Here is an 18003-nt window from a genome sequence, read left to right on the forward strand (position 1 = left end):
TTTTTTTGGCCTCTACATTGTGCTTTTCTTTCCTCTTCCTCTCCCTGGCTTCTCAACATTGGAGTATCCCACTCTTTTGCTCTATCAACATGCACTGCCACACCTTAAATAATGACTCTTGTAGTCTGTTGTCTCCAAGCTTGCAAGCTCTCACCTCATTTACCCTCACTCCTCTAGTGCTCACTCAGGTATTGCAATCTCCTCACACTCAGGTTACCATAGTCAATGTTGTTCCTGAAGCAGCCTGCCTGCTGTAGTCTTGGAACCTTTCCCCTGGTTGATCTATTGTCCTGGAATGACTACTCCCTCTTCCCACCCAGAAAAGCATCATGGCTCCCTGGGTCTTCCCTTAAACCTCTTCTCAAATATTACTTTACCAGAGGCGTATGGTGACCACTATACACACCATTTCCTGATCACTCACATGTACACTATCATTGTCCTGATCACTCGAATACACATCATCATTGTCCTGTTACCCTGCTGACCAACTGACCTGCTGACCTCTCTCTAAGTTTTCTCTCATCACCTGATATTTTAAGGCTTTCGGTTTTTTTGGTGTCTTGGGGTTCTTTGGTCTTCTCCCACTCACAACTTAAAACTCAATGAAATCGAGGACTTGTTCTTTTGTCATCCATCTACACTGGTACTTTGTATGTGCTAAATGAGGGTGAGAATCATGGAGCTGTGTTTTAGGGAGCATCCCCATTTCCTCAAGCAAGCTGCAGAAACCAAAGGTAAACATTGACAAGAGTTCCTACAATAGGTCTGGGAGAGCAGTTTCATTAAAAACATTGAAGCCTTGAGAAGCCAAAGACTGAGCAGTACCTGGGTCACTACTGGAGTTGTTGGTCAGATCCAGGTTTTAAAAGAAACATTTGGCTGATTTAAAAAAATCCAGAAAGTAGACATCTATTTATGCACCTTGAATCTTCCTGTTTGATTAAAGCCTTTTTAAAAACTGAACAAGGCACAAAGGTATGAATCTTTTTATTAGCTATGAATTATTATTACTCCAAACAAAAGTAGCCTTGTGATCCCTGCCTGCGGGTGAAAGATTTGCTCTCACCTGAACACAAAAGCTGAACCCAGTTTCTAGACTGTTACACGTACTTTGGGTCGTTTAGCCTGACATTTTGATTGTACCTTTCTTAAATGCCTGTGGTTGGTAGAAGGCTCAAAGAAGACTGCCTGGATATGGGAGGGTGGATAGACCATGCTCTGAGAACAGTTGCCACTGATGGTCAGAACCTGGTTTGGCTTGCAGGTGCTGGACTGTCTCAGAGAATGAGAGCCCAGAGGAAGAGAGGATTTCATCCAACCCTTATGACTACAGGAGGCTCCTGCGCAAAACCTCCCAGAGGCAGCGCCTGGTGCAGCAGTTGTAGCACACCAAAGGAGCTTCAGAAAGTGCAGGACCTTGAAATACTACAAGGATCAAAGCAGTAGCAGAGTACTGTCTCAAATAGGAACTGAGGCCTCTGATAGTCTACCCGTGCTGTTCCTTCTCAAATGCTAGGGCCTTGAGGCCCTGACACAGGAAAATCTAGTCCTGGGATTAAGAGAATCGACTCCCTCAGGGTAGTTCCAGATACTGGGCCCGACTTCTCCCACCTGCCTGTCGTCCCCCGTCCCCCTAATGAATCCCCTTATTCAGTTGATCGTGATTCGGAGTACTTACTGTGCCAGAGCTGTCACCACCACCACGACCACCACCCTACTCCCCCATGCCCCAATCATTTTAAAATGATTGAAGAGATTTCTTCTTTCTTGAAATGGATTTCTCAGGACCGAAGGACAGTCACTCTGAGTTGGGTATACCAGGATAAAGGCAAGGTGGGAGTGGAACGAACCTTGAAAGTGAACTCATCTCAACCTTGAGTTTTCTCCTCTCTTGATTATTAATACTGCTAAATAAAGTAAGCGTCCTGGAAAAGCCTGTTTTCCATGGGCTTGTCTGCCTTGGACCTTGAGAGCCTCTGTTTGATATACAGCTGGACCTGTGGCAGGAGCTAAGATGAGCTCTGTCTTCACCAACAAATTCTCACCCCCTCACTTCATGGTAAAGCAGTCTAACTTAAACTTTACCTAGAAGCGTAGGCTGCAGACAAACTTCCAAACCTCACTACTCACACACACCCTTCCCAGCCAGCCTATGCCAGACTGGTCTTTTGACTGAGGACCATCAGATGTTAAGATCTCTTACACTGCAGATTTGAAGTAGCTCTTCCCTCCTTAAAAGTTGGCCACATAAAAGTGAGAAGGGCAGTGGGTGGGAGGCAGGATTTTCCTTACCATTTAGCTGTAGCCTATACAGAAGGAAAAGGAGATGAAAAAGGAGGAGGAGGAGGAGGAGGAGGAGGAGGAGGAAGCAACAGCAGCAAAAAAACCCTTCAAGTTAACCTTCTATAAGAGACACTTTACAGGTCTACACCACCAAGATACACACAGACAGGGTTCCACGGAGAAATGAATGGGCAAACAAGTTCTGTTCAGGTCACTGTTTGGCTCCTGCTACATAAAAAAAAAAAAAAAAGCTGAGGGCGCTGATAACTTTTGCGTCCGGGGAGCGGCATAGCAGATCAGCCTATAAAGCTCCATGTAGCCAGTGTATTTACAAGTAGGATCTTGTTGAGGAGTGGCCTCCTGTTGTGACAGGCAAGCCCCCAAATTCAAGTGTCCTCCCCTCCCTGCTCCTTCTCTAGAAAGCTCTGCTCCAGTTTGGGGTCAGACAGACAGGATAGAAGAGTCACCCTAACTGAGCCAACCTCACGGAGCTGGGCACCAGAAACTGGAACAGCAGGGCTCAAGGATTGATATTGGGGGGCGATGAATTCAGGTGTCCAGGCTCACTAGGTTTCGGGGCACCACAATCCCACCTGGAGCAGGTGCATAAGGGAGGAGCTGGGCTCTGCAGCTTGCCAGACCTACGCTTTAACCCTGGCTTCCAGCGGACCCTCGCCCGGTAGTGCTGCAAAAGTCCTTGCGAAGGTATATTTGGTTGCTGAGTAGAGCCGCAACAGGCAGATCTTCCTCAGCCACTGCATGTTGGGTTGAGTAAGGCTGGAAAAGGAAGATTGCAACGTCGTGGTTGTTTCCAAATCCTTTTTCTATCTAGCCTTTTTCAGTCTCTTAACATTTAAGCAGCAAAAGGACTCGAGAGAGAAAAATTATACCAAATATCCTTCTTTGACCGCCCCTCCCCTCCCTCCACCACGGGGAATTCTGGGTGGTGCACAGTGAACAAGGAATAGGTAAGCCCACCAAACCTTCCGGTGGGCTATGCTGGAGAGTTTGGCGTGGGTCTCCTCAGTAGAGGGAAAGCCTTCCATCCCACCCCCAACTCCCTACCCCCATCCCCCTACTCCCTGCTATCAGTCTTCCGTTCCCAGTCTGCTGCCTCCTTTGTGAACTAATGACTGTAATTATTACCTCCCAGAGCTCTTTTGTTATCAACAACCAGGAGCCTGAGGGGTGGATGGGCCCTTTGGGGAAATGGGAAAAAAAATTACAAAGCAAATTGCGGTCTAGGAAGGGTTGGATTTTTTAAAAAGACAAACCCAATTCCAGCCTGCATCCGAAGTGGGGAGTGGCAAAAATAAATAAATAAATAAATAAATAAATAAATAAAATTAATGTAAGTACCATTAGATTTTAAAAATACTCAGAGCTGTGGGATTCAATTGCATTTCAACAGTATAGGTTTAAGTAACACCTTGGAAGGTGTGTGTGTGTGTGTGTGTTTACGAACCTTTATTTCCGACCACTCATCCATGGTAAAAAACCTCAACCCCAGCCAGCTGGCTTGAAGAGAATTATTTTGCAGGATTTGGTATGGATTTAAACAAAGACCCAGGCACTCCAAGTCTTGTTGGCAAGGCTGGATGGAGGAAGCGCCCATTCCAGGAGCTGCTGCCTCTGCCAGCTGAAGCCACCAGGCCTGGAGTACCCTAAAGACCAACTAAGCTGAGGCATAGGGTCAGCATGACTGCCTTCTATCAACATGCTCCTGCTTAGAGACGCGCCTCGGGTAGCACCTCAACAGTGCCTGCCAATCGCACCCCCAACACCACCGCCCAGGTCCCGCGACCTCAGGAGGCATCCAATAGCTAGATCCACCCTGGCCCCCTGGGTTCTGGCAACTGGGAAGAACGTAAAGCTTTGTGGAGAGAACGCACTTGGAGGCCCAAGACTTGGGCATCTGCACAGTTACCAGAGGTCTCCAGATCCCTAACAAAATACGTGATTCTGGTCGCCGAGGCTAAAGGTTCGAGAGTCCCTGCTCAGGCAACAGCTTTGGTGCCTCGTTTGAAAATTCAAAGAAGGAAAGAAGAAGGAGCAGGGAAACTGCAGCCCCTCATTGAGGAAGCACAGGAACGGAGGTCGGGAATGGTTTAAAGCAGCACCTTCTGGCAAGTCTTTCTTGAGTTCTCTGTATGGTGGGAATCATGGGTCTAGAAAAGGCAAGAAGAGAAACAAAGCGGAGTACGAGAGCCCCAAAACCTTCCCAAGGCGCTGCCTTTGCGTTTAAGAGCCTTTGGGGAAAGGAAAACAGCAAGGATTGTTTCATTCCTCTATTAGAAAGCACAAACGAAACTACTTCTTTCTGGGATGGGAAATTGCCAATATTGTGTACCTAGACACCTCCTGACGGCAAGGACTCCTCTTGGGAAGGGGAGAGGTCAGTAGTTTGAGTAACCCCGAAAAGACAGGAGTGCCTTTTCTTCTGGGATTTGAAAAATCTGGTTTGCTTACCCAGCCGCCCCACTTCAGAACCCCGCCTAAGCACAGGTGTCCTCAAGCCACGCATAAGCAGCAGACCAAGATCATCAAGTAACCAGATCCCTTCCCCCATCAACCATAAATCCTGTGGGCTGTGCCAGCTCTCCCCCACTCCCTTTCAAGAAGTTTCTGTTCGTTTTATTTATTTAATTTTTTCCCAGCCTGAGGTCCTCAGTGATAGACTCCAGCATGGATTTTAATTGCTTCAATCAGCAGTCTTTCTCCTCAGCCGTCAGTCAAAACCTGGACGGTGGGTCTAGGGACCCAGCGCGTGACGGCACAGGAACCATACGACTCCCCAGGCTGGCTCAGCTCAGCAGGCAGACATTAGGCTCTGCTGAGGAGATGAAATGAGTCGGTCCGCGTGGAAGCTGTCCACCTTCCACCCTCCTTGGTTCCTTTCTCATGCTCTGGAGCTCTGCCTGATTGAGGCCAGGTGGCCTGGGTTCTTGAGGTCACAGCAACCTCAGCACGGGTTTGGAGGAAGGCGGGCGTGAGAACCACTTTTGCTCGGCCTCAGCCAGAGACAGCCCTCAAACAATGAGCTAATCGATGCATACATGAAATCCCCCTCGGCCACCCTTCCAATCTTGCCAAGGTCTCCCTGATCCCTGGGGTCACCGAGGCTAGCTTGCAGCGGGCTGAAGTAGCACCCTGGACAGCGCATCCCCGCCGTAGCTGACCCGGAGCGCCTGAGGCTGGGTGAGCGCTGCGCAGGCACGCCTCCCTCCCCCGCGTCTGGCTCGCGCTTGAACTCACAGTCTCGAGCCTCACGACCCAGCTCCTCCATTCCCTTCCGTTACTCCTTCATTTCCCCATCAAGCTCCCTCTCCCTAAAAACTCTCTCGGGCCCTTTCCACTTTCCAATCTCCAGACTGCAAGGATCACAGCTACTTCCCCATTTAACCTCGGCGCAGAGCTCGGCGGCACGACCCTACGCCCTAACTTGAACAAACACGCACGCAGGAGCACTGGCGTACGCAGACCGCACGTTTCCAATCCCTGTGTGACACTCACTTTCATCGCGAGGCTCCAGCCCTCGCGCGGTGCCCTCCTCCCGCCACACACACTCGCACACACACGCACGCGCGTGCAGGGTCGAGCCGAAGGCAGCTTGCCCGCAGCCACTCGGAGGCGACCGGAGCCAGTCTAGTAGAGCCCATGGCTTCTCCCGGCTCCGGCTTTTGGTCCTTCGGATCTGAAGATGGCTCTGGGGACCCCGAGAACCCGGGCACAGGTAGGAAAATCAGGACCTGCAACGGGATTGTTTTGTGGGTGGTTTAGGGTTTGCAGGGCTACGCAGATGATCAAAGCTTTGACATCTGCCACAGGAAACTTATTCGGGCGTTTCTCCCGGCTCTCTGGGTTAAGTCCGTGGCTGTGCGAGAACCCCAGCACTCCCCTCAGTCCTTTGTCACCCCTGGGGAAAAGCCCAGGGTTTTGTTTTTTGTTTTTTTGTTTGTTTGTTTTGCCTCTTCCCCTAAACGTAGGCTCTTGAAAGACTGCAGCGTCTGCGGGAGTCAGAAATCAAGGATCTGGGCTTCGCCTCGGGACGTCTAGACCCCGGGCAGGGAAAGACAAAATGAAAACGGGATAGAGTTTGGGGTCTGAAAGGCAAGCGTGGCGAGAAACAAACAGCCTCGGGTCTTAGAAAGGCAGCCCGGGTGCGGGCAGGGAGGGTCTGGAAACCCGAGGACCTGGCGAACAGGTGCAAAGGGCCGCGGTGTGGGGCTGCTTTCTTTCTGGGACACGGCAAGGAAAGGGCTGGCCCCGGCGTCAGGGCTCCCCCACCTGCTGAAAGCTGAGTCGCTAGCTCGTGGCCGCTCCCGAGGTTGGCGCCGGGTCCCCAGACTCTGGACTCAAAGACCTGGTTCACTTGGAACGAAATTTCTCACACGCCCGTTTGTTCTCTTTCCTATTCGCTTTTCCCTGCCTGGCGATTGCAGCGAGAGCCTGGTGCCAGGTGGCCCAAAAGTTCACGGGCGGCATCGGAAACAAGCTGTGCGGTGAGTGGTGGCGCGGCTGGTGAGAAGGGCGCGCAAGGTCTGGGGCGCATGGCTGGTGGGAGCAATGTAGCAGCCTAGGTCGGAGGAGTCCCTGGGTTTCGGGTGGGCGGGGATGTAGGAGCCCAGACTGTCGCCGGCTGACCCAGGTCCCGGCTCCGTGTCCTTGTCCAGCTCTGCTCTACGGAGACTCTGAGAAGCCAGCAGAGAGCAGCGGGAGTGTGACCTCGCGGACCGCCACCCAGAAGGTCGCCTGCGCCTGCGACCAAAAACCCTGCAGCTGCCCCAAAGGGGATGTCAACTACGCGTTTCTGCATGCAACAGGTAAAGGGGCCAGCTGGCCAGGACCGCGCTCCACCCCGCGGACATCTGACCTCGCCAAGTGGATGGCGGGGTTGGGGTGAGGACTCTGAGAATCTTCCACGGAATTGGAAGGACGTGGGGTCTGTGGGCTGGAGAGCGCCCAGTACCCGGCTCTGGCCTTCCCCAGCCCGAATCGGCGGCCACAGTGCCCTGCACTGGGCAACCTCGAGAGTTGGAGGTGGCAGTGGCAGTCGTGTGCGCCTTGGTAGGCTTCTTGGTGCTGCCCCAGCCTCTGGGTAACACAGATTTCCAAAATGTCCTGCGAAGTAGTTCGGAATTGCAGGGATTTTTAGATGTTCGATTGGATTCAAAGTAATTTGTAACCATGATTTCAACAAGGAAAGATTCTGTTTACGGGAGCCCTAGGCGCTAAATTTTTCCTACTCATGCATGACTCCCAGGCTCACAAACAGAGCGTGAGCGCGCGCGAGCACACACACACACACACACACACACACACACACACACACACACCCCAACTTTGGAAACATCTGGTCTTCAAAAAAGCCAGAGATCATTACTTGGAATGAACCGCTTTTCCTGGTTTGCTCGAAGGCATTTCTCAAAAATTCTGAAGTGGAGTATTGACAAACCATTAAGATGATTTATTCAAATTTAGGACAAACGCTGGTGAAACAGACAAGCTGAGACACTCTTTTTGGAAAAAAAAATAAACCAAGCAACATAATATGTTACAAATAAAATGCAAAACTTAATTCCGGAAGAGGATTTTATTCGCTTGTGTTTCCAGATGCTCTGGCTTTGTTTGAGACACCCTCTTCTCTCTAACTCGATCCAGTTCCCAGAGATCCCCCTTACTTCAGCCTCCTGAGCACTGCGATTACAGTGCTAATCAAATCAGTTCAAAGCAAAATTGCCCATTCAGTAATTGCCTGTATCTCTGTAGTGAAATCTAAAGTGTCCTTCCCATTCCGTTCTTCAGACCTGCTGCCAGCGTGCGAAGGAGAAAGGCCCACTCTGGCGTTTCTGCAAGATGTTATGAATATTTTGCTTCAGTATGTGGTGAAAAGTTTCGATAGATCAACTAAAGTGATCGATTTCCATTATCCCAATGAGCTTCTTCAAGAATATAATTGGGAATTAGCAGACCAACCGCAAAATCTGGAGGAAATTTTGAAGCATTGCCAAACAACTCTGAAATATGCAATTAAAACAGGTATTGTGCAACCAGCAATAATAAAGCTTTTTTTTCCTTTTCCATTTTTTTTCTATAAAGCCGTTTCTCTTAGGTTGGGTGGGTCATGTTATTTTCAAATTGCAAAGTTATATTCGCTTAAAAATAGTCATTAATTGGAATGATTCAAAGGCATCTTGCTAACAATAACCGCGCTGTCATCAGGGTATAAATTGTCAGATTGGCATGGAGATTAATCGGAGGTTGTAGAAGCGACCATTTGTCAGCAGGAGCCAATAGAAGCGACGTAAAATGGAGAAAAAAAGGGAATGTAAAAGAGGAGTCAGAAAGATGAGATCCAGTAAGCCTGAACTCCAGGGTGCTGCTGGCAATTTGCTTGGCATAGAATTAGTGAAGAACCCCAGCTAACCAACCTGTATAATCTTCAGGCTGGAGGGAGAATGTTGTAGCATTGCTTCAAATGACTAAATTTTAGATTTGAATTCCAGTTTTTCTCCTGGTTTGAAAGAAGTATGGAGATACGCCCGTGTGCACCCCTACTCCCCACCACCACAATATAGACTAGGTTAGCAGTCCAGCAGTATTACTCAAGGATTTGTCTCCTACATAGCTATTGAGTATGTGGATAAGAATAACCAACATGTTTAAGGGTCCATTTTAAACATGAGTGTTATACTCTATTAGAGTCTCACAGCATCCTTTAAAACAGGGTAAACCGATGTTGTAATCCAGGTGCAACATCAATTGAATACCTCAACAGCTTTCGTCCACCCAGGTCCTGAGTGTCCGGCTTTTTTTCCTACATTGTCTCCAATCATCTCCATACATTGTGAAACCCAGTGAAGTGATAAATTCCTTTGAGTGGAGGAGGGAAGGCTTGTGGATTTGCAATGATTTGTAGAATTAAAAAAGATTTACTGGCAACTAACACATGTGAGATATTAAGTAAACATTGGTTACTTTGCAAATATCTTGTTTATGCTGCCATTTTGTGGGTAGTTTATTAGTATAACAAACAACAAACATTTTAAGAATTTTGCTACAAAAATGGTTTAGCCTTTTATTATTATTATTATTTTTATGCTCTCCTGAGCATTCTTTATATGGTTAGAGAAAAAGGTTTGCATAGAAGCCTCAGAAAATGGATTTTTTGTGTAATTATTATCCACTTTGTAAGACTGAAGAGGTAGAAATAGATATGAAGGAAAATGAGTTTAACTTGTTGATTTCCATGGATTATAGATATTTTTTAGATATCATCAGTTAGTCCTGCTGAAAAGCCAACAGGATCCAGATACTAGGCTCTCTAAGATCCTCTGCTCCCACTTAATTTGCACGTACCCATCCACAGTAACTGAAGCTTTTAATCCTTTTCTGCCTCACCCATCCCCCACACCTGACATTTAAATATGCTAATGGAAAACTACCACCATTTGTTTATGCTGCTCACAAATAAAAAAGAACATACCTTTTTTTACCTCGTAGTTTTTAAAAACTACTAGCTAGTCTTTGAAATGCAATTTAGAATTAAGATAATGAGAATTGCCCATCGATGGAAGTAATAGTTCTGTATACCAATGCTCTGTTTACCTTTGGAGAATAAATAGGTCCATTAATCAGATTTTTGCTGTGATTTTTGTAAAACTGTTAGTTAAATGTTGCTGTAGTGCATCTCATTTAAAGTGAAGAGAAAAATATGTTAGATTAAGATGAATTTCTCAATATTATTGATGCCATGTTTCATCTTCTGCTCATATATCTCTAAATAGCCCTTCAAAAAAAAAAAATCATCATAGGCAGCTTTTGTCTTCAACTGGAAAGCTTGTAGCTTCTTATGCTGTTAGTGTCCTATTTGGCAGCTGGCACTGCCTAGTCTTATCAAAGCAGTTGCCCTCCCTGTCACCATCCAATATTCTTATGATCCTTTGAAGACCATTTTATAAAATGTCACCTGGTCCCTCTTAACCTAATTTCCTCAAGCTTTAGAAAGGATTGAAGGGCAATGGAGATTTTTAAATGAAGTGTCCGTTTAAATCACTTATAAAGAAGGGTTAGAACTAGAAACTTCCGTGAATGGTGGGATTCTAGCATGGTGTCTGCAGGGATTGTTTCCTTCAATTGTGGTAATGTTAACGTAGTCTTCAATCTTTAAGAGAAACCTTAGACAAAGGAAAATGAATCCAGTGTAGGAGGAGCATCCTTCTGTGGGTTGTCAGTTCACAGAAAGCAGTTTTAGAGGACTTTTGGCTTCTCTCTTCTTCGTCCAACTGGTGAGCACCAGGTCTCATTTGCCAGGTACTAGTTTTTGAGAATCCTTTAGGGCTCATTTGCTAATCTGTGCAGGAGACTCATCATGCTTGGATCATATGGGCCAGGGGCCACCGCAGGATGCCAACTTTGCTGGAACTGTTTCTCATGCTCTCAGACAACCCCGGATGGATGCAGTGGGAAACCCACAGAGGCAGTGTACAGAGGCCACAGGAGCAGAGCAAATGTAATTAGGGGGATATTTCTGCCAGAACCCCAAATGGCATGCTGTTCTGACCTGTCAAAGTACCTAGCTCTGTAGTTTCACATCATAACCAGTGAAGGAAAGCTGTGGCGCAGGAGAACATCAGATAAAATTGCAGACCAAGGTAAAAAAAAAAACTATATGGAAGGAAGGAAACCCAGTAACAGGAGCACCCCATTTTATGCAGGTGTTTTTTCAGCCAGAATTTCCACAGTTAAATCCTGTGTGATAATAGGTAGGTTCATCTAGAAGTGCATATAAGTTATAAAATAAATCCAGATTGATTTTCTTGCTCAAAAAGTGATTTGTGGACTGAAGAGTGAAAGGCCCTCTGGGGAGAGAAGTAGGCTGTGATCAGCTTCGGGTGACAATGAAATGGGGAGTCAATGAGGCAGAGAGAAGGGGGTGGCATCTTGCAACAGCAACTGCAGCATCTGAGGGATGTTATACCTTTTCTGAATGAGTAAACTGGTGAGGTCAGAGTCAAAGGGACTGCAGAAGAGAAAAGGGGGCAGGGGCATGATCTGAGGCCATAAAGGAGGCAATGCTAAGAATTAACTAGAGGTGCACAAATAACAGCCCCTCTAAAATGTGCTCCTTCCCACTGCCTGTCTGTTCCCATTGTCAAACTCTCTAGCTGCATGCTGCGGCTGATAAGAGAGCCCAGAGATAAGCAATGTGCTTCTTCCAGTGCTGTCCTTTATCTTGTTTTGACCACACTTGGGATGTGAGACTCACATCACAGGCACCGGACAGATGTCCAGCAAGTGACAGATAACATTTTTATCAGATACCACTTCCATAATTATGCTTCCTCCCAAATTGCTGTTGCTAAACACAACATGAATCTATTGGTAGGCTTCTATGGGACAAGATGGAAAAACAGGCTCCCAATGAGATATTTATAATCACATTTCAAATAACAGCCTCCAGGGTATAGAGCGTATAAATAGACATCAGTCTATTTACAGAATTTTAGAGAAATATAGAAGTTGATTAGATAGTCATTTTAATGGGTCAGTCTATCCATGAAATGTATTTTTCACATATCTGTCAACAAGGCAGTAATGCTGACTGTTCAGCTTTGTTCTAAATCTCAACTATCAGGGACCTATGTTGACTATAGTCAAATATTCAGAGAACTGTCAAGAATTAGCTTCGTCTACACCATCTCTAGACATTCATCACCTTTGAATGCAAGACTAACCACTCAGAAAAGTGTCCTATTTTTTTTTTCATTTTTGTCTTGTCTTTGTAATCATCAGTCATTTGTCACTGATATTACTATGGATGCTGGCATGCCTGAAGGATGTCATGGTATGAGTGATTCTCAGAACAGCTCAACAAAAGGACTGTTATCAGTATCAATGCAAATAAGAATGATTTAGTTTGCAATTATATGCAAAGTGTAGTAGGAAACTGTCTAGACTCCACATTACCAAGTACATATTATTTTTATAGGGCCTATTTGAGAGATCTTTAAAGTATGTCTCAGGTAATACTAAGCCCCTGGTTAGAGTAAGGGTTGCTTGAGTGTGTGTGTGCACATATGTGCAAGTGATCATGTGCCATGTGCTCACAGGCACATTTGCATATTTGATTTCTGAATGTGCATCTCTTGTAACTGAAGTGTCTTTCAAGATATTTTAGATATAAAAAGCATGTATTTGGGAGACAATTATTTTCACTGGTTGCAATCCTAATTCCATTTTCTTCAGGGCATCCCCGATATTTTAACCAGCTGTCTACCGGATTGGATATGGTTGGATTAGCAGCAGATTGGTTGACGTCAACAGCAAACACTAACATGTAAGTAACTGATTACACAAAACCTCTTTTGTGAAAATCTCTTCCCTTCATGTCTTCTTCTCACTGGCTTAATTAAAGAAATAAACTTGATGTGTTTTTGATTTTATTAAACTATGTAAATATTTAAAGTGCACAAGAGACTTTTAAACATTTTGATTTAAAATAACATTACATGAAAGAGAAATAAAACCCAATGTTGCCTTTTAGATAGTCCTACTATGTAATATTCTGCATTCAATATTTGAAGATCTTGCCTTTAAGGCAACAAAAAATTAGCAATATTTCAGAAAAACTTTTATAAATAATTTTATATTTGATATTATAATCTTTACATCAATGAATCTATAGTTTTGAAGAGGGAGAAATTCTGTGATATTACAATAGTAAATTATTTATCTGAGCTACATAATAAAGTATGATCATTTATATATTTCAGGTTCACCTATGAGATTGCCCCTGTATTTGTGCTGCTCGAATATGTTACACTAAAGAAAATGAGAGAAATCATTGGCTGGCCAGAGGGCTCTGGCGATGGAATCTTTTCTCCTGGTATATATAAATATATATATATTTCATTTTTTCTGTTTCATTCTTCTGGTATGCTATGTTATAAACATCTATTCTGTGCTTAGGAGTAGGTCATTTAAGCTGTGTTTATGAAAATAATGAATGTGACTTAGTCCATTGAACACACCTTGGAGTTTACTAATCCCATGCCTAAATGACAGTTATTTGTGTTCAGCAGAATATAGTCAGACATGATATCACCCCATACTTCTACCATGACCCTACATATAAGATGTATGGATAGTGCAGGTCAAAAGAATAATAATAAGGAAGTTCACCCTTGCTGCATTTCTCGGAATAAGTGAAATGAAAGTATCAATTAACACAACACCCAGTGTGTGAAGATGTGTACCAAGCTATATTTTCTCTGGAGACCCAAACCCATTCCCTCTTTTTTCTAGACCTGGAACAATGAGCAGGGAAGTAGGTTTAGGCTAATTTCAAGGAGGACAAGGAGTGCCTGGAAAGGTGGTTCCTTAGCGCTAGAAGAGAGTGCTGATTTTTTTTGTGTGTGTGTGGCTTTTCATGACAGGATTTCTCTGTAGAGCCCTGGCTGTCCTGGAACTCATGCTGTAGACCAAGCTGGCCTTGAACTCTGCCTGCCTCTGCCTCCCAAGTGCTGGGATTAAAGGCATGTGCCACCACTGCCCTGCGAGAGTGCTGATTTCTTTGAGGTATTTTTCTTTCCTCTTTATTATGCCACCAGATCTTTTCCATTCTGTCTTTGATTACCAGCCACTGCATGCTAAGCTCCATTATTTACACTTCTCTCAGCACAGAAAATCAACCTGAAACAAAATGCTGTGCACTTGACTTGATTGCTAGACGAAAGGGGAGTTAGGAAGGCTATGGGAAAAGTCACTGACCCATGGAAAAGAGGCCTAGTGTCAGAGCAGAGTGGTACCTAATCAGTGAGAGTAAACCAGTCTTCAGTAAGCTGTTATGGGAAAGAAGAGGCCAGAGTTACACCTGCAGCTGTCAGGCACAGCCAGGCACAGCCAGGCACAGCCAGGCACAGACAGGCACAGACAGGCACAGACAGGCACAGACAGGCACAGACAGGCTAGATTCAGATCCCTCTTAAGCAAGTCTGCAAAAGGCAGTGAGAGGTGAGAGGGCCTGAAGATGAAACAATGCAGTGGCCTCGAGGATAAGACTTGGATATGTCTGTCTAACTATCTCACCATGTTGTTTTATATATTTAAGTACATAGCATGATTTTATTTCAGATGGTAAAGGGAAAAGTGTTAGTTAAATGGAACAAAAAATTAGCTTTAAAAAAAGTCATTGAACATAAGTCCTGATGGATTCTTTCATTTTCTAGGCAATTTAGTACTTATTCTCCTTTCCTGCTAAGTTTGTGGATTTGTCTTTATTGTCTAAGATTGACGCTTAGAACATATTTTCATGAAGAACTAGGTACAGTTACAAGGGTTGCAATGTCAACATCATTTCTACTTTATTCATTCTCTTATAGGGTTGATTATAGGATTGAGCTGTCACTGAGATATACCAAGAGCAACATGGTTCAGTTTTCATACCTCACAGAAGTAGGAATCCATTGGCTATGAAATTTTTGCTAGTCTAAATAGGGAACGTGCCTAATTATCTAGCTTGTCTTAGAACTTACAGGTCCCAGAAAACATCACCCCAAGAAATCCTTATTGTTGGATCTGCTAGGCTCTGAATGACACAATGGATGCTGTAAGGTTTTCCCTGGAAGTTAGGTCAATGCTTCATCCATTTTCCCACTCATGACTGCCTGGAGTCTCCCTGGGTTTTTTGACATATAAAATAATCATACATATAAAACATTCACTGATAATAAGTCTTAAACCTTATTTTAAATTCTTTATGTGGGACACTTTTGGATTTATTAAAGACAAAAATGAATTTTCAAAATAATGATATAGATATGTTTAGTTTACAAAATTAATCAAGCCTTAGGTGGTTACTTGATACTGTACCATGTAAAGGTATCACCACTTTTAGAGTTACTTCTTATTTTGATTTTATAATAGTCAATGCATTGTAATATCACATTGCATCCATATTCAATATCAAATGGCAGAAGTATATTTAGGGCCATTTTAGGAATCATTGAAAATTTTGTCTGAGTCCCAAACCAATATTCATTCATCAGTTATTTATGAACTCATATCAACAACTCAAACAACAACTTTAAAATCAAACATTCTAATATAATACCATCCAAATATATTGGTATGTACCAGCTAAGTCAACTAATGGAGAAATATTAATCTTTGTTTTCTATAATTAAGCCATTAAATTTCTGTAACAACAGGAAATTTTGTATGTACAATAAAAAGGATTGCTACTCATAACATACAATAATCTTGTAACTGATGTTTTAGGCAGCATTGGCATTACATGCCAAGATGCAGAAGGCAAAGTGAGCATGATGTGTGTTTAGAACCAAGATTACAGTGATGTGACATCATGTGATGTGACATGAACTGTTGAGTACTGTCAGAAACATCCCAGACTCATATAGTTGGTTTTGAAATAACTTTTGGTCCTGGTGTATTCAGAAACATTTTACTGTTCGCAACTTTTCAGACTCTCCTCCTCACCAAATAAAGTTATATGCTCTCATACTGGGCTGTGACTCATAGTTTAAGAAACTATTCTAGGTCAGTGGAAATCAAAAATGCTGCTTGCATGAGAAGTGTTGATAGAGAATGGAAAACAGTAGCTGTTCCTGTGCCCTCTAGGTGGCGCCATCTCCAACATGTATGCCATGCTCATTGCCCGCTATAAGATGTTTCCAGAAGTCAAGGAGAAGGGGATGGCGGCCGTGCCCAGACTCATCGCATTCACATCGGAGCATGTATGTGTTTGTGTTCTTTTGAGCATAAGATCATATTGATGGGCCCAACTGAACGAATAATGCCCAGAAATGCCTTTTCTCTGGATGTGCTCTTTCCAGAAGAGAATGAGGGGAAAGTTGAGTTGAGCTGAGCTGTCCCTCCTTATCCTTATCTCTGAAATGCAGGGAAACCTCAAAGATAAAGCAGAATTTATATATTTATGTATTTTATTTTAATGAATTATTTTTAATTATGTGTATATCTGTTTATGGGTATGTGCACATGAATGTTGGTGCTTATGGAGGCCAGAACTGGAACTGAGTTACAGGCACTTGGAGCCACCTGGTAAGACATGCATGGAAACTGAACCCTAGTTCTCTGCAAGAGCAGTACCTGGCTCTGTAACCACTGAGCTGTGTTTCCAACCCCAAAGCTGAATGTATTTCATTCCAGATCCTGTGTGTCTGTAATGCTATGTGATGAGGGATAAGAACAAGAGAAAAAGGCAGTATGTTCATTTCTTCTAAGTCACTGATGCAGTGTTTTATATAATCCAAATTCTACAAGGCCCTGTTGATATACTCTTTCTGGTTAAAGCTGGACTTTTAGTGATTAGATAGATGCAACCCCTGTGGTTCCTTTAGCCATTTAACTCAAAGCTGCCTGACGTTTAGATCTGTGTTAGTTATGTTTTAGCACAAAACAGTCTAGGGAAAGATTTAATTTCCCTCCTAGTTTCAGACAATTCAGTCCACTCTGGTAAGAAGGAAAGTGGAGCAGAGAAGTCACATCATGGTGAGCCAGGAAGCAGAGATTGACAAGCTTTCTCCTCTCTGCTTTTGCTCTGTCCCCACCTCCAGTCCATGGGTTAGTGTTCCCCACTACAGGATGGTCTTACTCACCTCAGTTGATCATCTCTGGAAACACTCTTATGGACATACCTAGAAATGCTATGCTCCTCATTCTAAATCTAGTCAAACCATCAATGTAGATTAGGCATCACAAGTACCATAATGAAATGACATAGGGGTCTTTTCTATCTGATCTTTGAGCCAGATCTCTGCCATGCACTGATTCCTGCCTACCACTGGGGTGCTAAGCAGTCTGGTCTTCCTTGTTGGATACCATGATAGAGTTTAATGCTCCTCCTGTGCCCTTCAAGGAGCACATATTACCCTTTCTGCTACCATGAAACAAGGCATGAAAACAATGTTCCAGTTGGTTTGCATAACAAACAGCTCTTGCTTTCTCTCTCACCCAGCAGTGCACAGCAACAAAGGAGCCACACTGTAGCAGCCTATTGTAAGACTAGGCTGACACAGGCCTCATGATTTGACCTAAATCACGAGACGACCTTTACTTAATTGTACGTTCTAGATGGGTAAAACCACCATAATCCTGCTTGTCTCCGTTTCCCTGATGTGGATTCAGATCCCTAAATAGTTAATAGTCCTGAATGCTCAACTTCAAAATGCCCAATACTACAGCTTCAAATGATTTTAAACTAGACATTCTTTTCTTTGGTTCTCTAAAATTGCCCCAGCAGCAAGCTGCCCTATGCTCTCTGCCTTTAGAATAAGCTTTTAAGCCTCACACTTGATAAAGGTGACTTAGCATGTTTTAGAAAGCTCAGACCTTATGCATGCTCTGAGACTGTTTTTTCTATACTTTTTGTTTATACTATAAACTTGAAGTTCATTCCTTCATTTCTAAGAGAAAGAAAGGCAACTCATCTGCTTAATTTTCCATTCACATAATTAGAAATGATAATTTTATTATGAGCCTTACCTAGAATACCAACACTTTCTGGGTATAGATTTTCTATTTTGACACATGGATTATTTTTTAATGTATGATATATCTGATTATTTTTTGACAGTCCAAAAGTACTCCAATGAGTAATGAGAATAAACCTATTTGATTTTCATAAACTTATGGCATGGGCGAATATACACAGAAGAACTGGTGCAGACCCATGTA

The 18003-nt window shown here is 43.9% G+C and overlaps 2 protein-coding genes across 2 annotated transcripts in view; both read left to right on the top strand.

Moving 5' to 3' along the window:
• Myo3a (myosin IIIA) overlaps positions 1–1388 on the top strand; it is a 216471-nt gene extending 215083 nt beyond the window's left edge. The window contains exon 34 of the mRNA XM_031369160.1: positions 1268–1388. Coding sequence (XP_031225020.1) covers positions 1268–1388 — 121 coding nt within the window. The remainder of the gene's footprint in view (positions 1–1267) is intronic.
• A 2469-nt stretch (positions 1389–3857) lies between these two features.
• Gad2 (glutamate decarboxylase 2) overlaps positions 3858–18003 on the top strand; it is a 72716-nt gene continuing 58570 nt past the window's right edge. The window contains exons 1-7 of the mRNA XM_031369161.1: positions 3858–6019; positions 6729–6788; positions 6960–7109; positions 8092–8325; positions 12535–12625; positions 13062–13174; positions 15928–16043. Coding sequence (XP_031225021.1) covers positions 5944–6019; positions 6729–6788; positions 6960–7109; positions 8092–8325; positions 12535–12625; positions 13062–13174; positions 15928–16043 — 840 coding nt within the window. The 5' untranslated portion in view covers positions 3858–5943. The remainder of the gene's footprint in view (positions 6020–6728; positions 6789–6959; positions 7110–8091; positions 8326–12534; positions 12626–13061; positions 13175–15927; positions 16044–18003) is intronic.

Source organism: Mastomys coucha, unplaced genomic scaffold, assembly GCF_008632895.1.
Source record: "Mastomys coucha isolate ucsf_1 unplaced genomic scaffold, UCSF_Mcou_1 pScaffold15, whole genome shotgun sequence".
Lineage (NCBI taxonomy): Eukaryota > Metazoa > Chordata > Mammalia > Rodentia > Muridae > Mastomys > Mastomys coucha.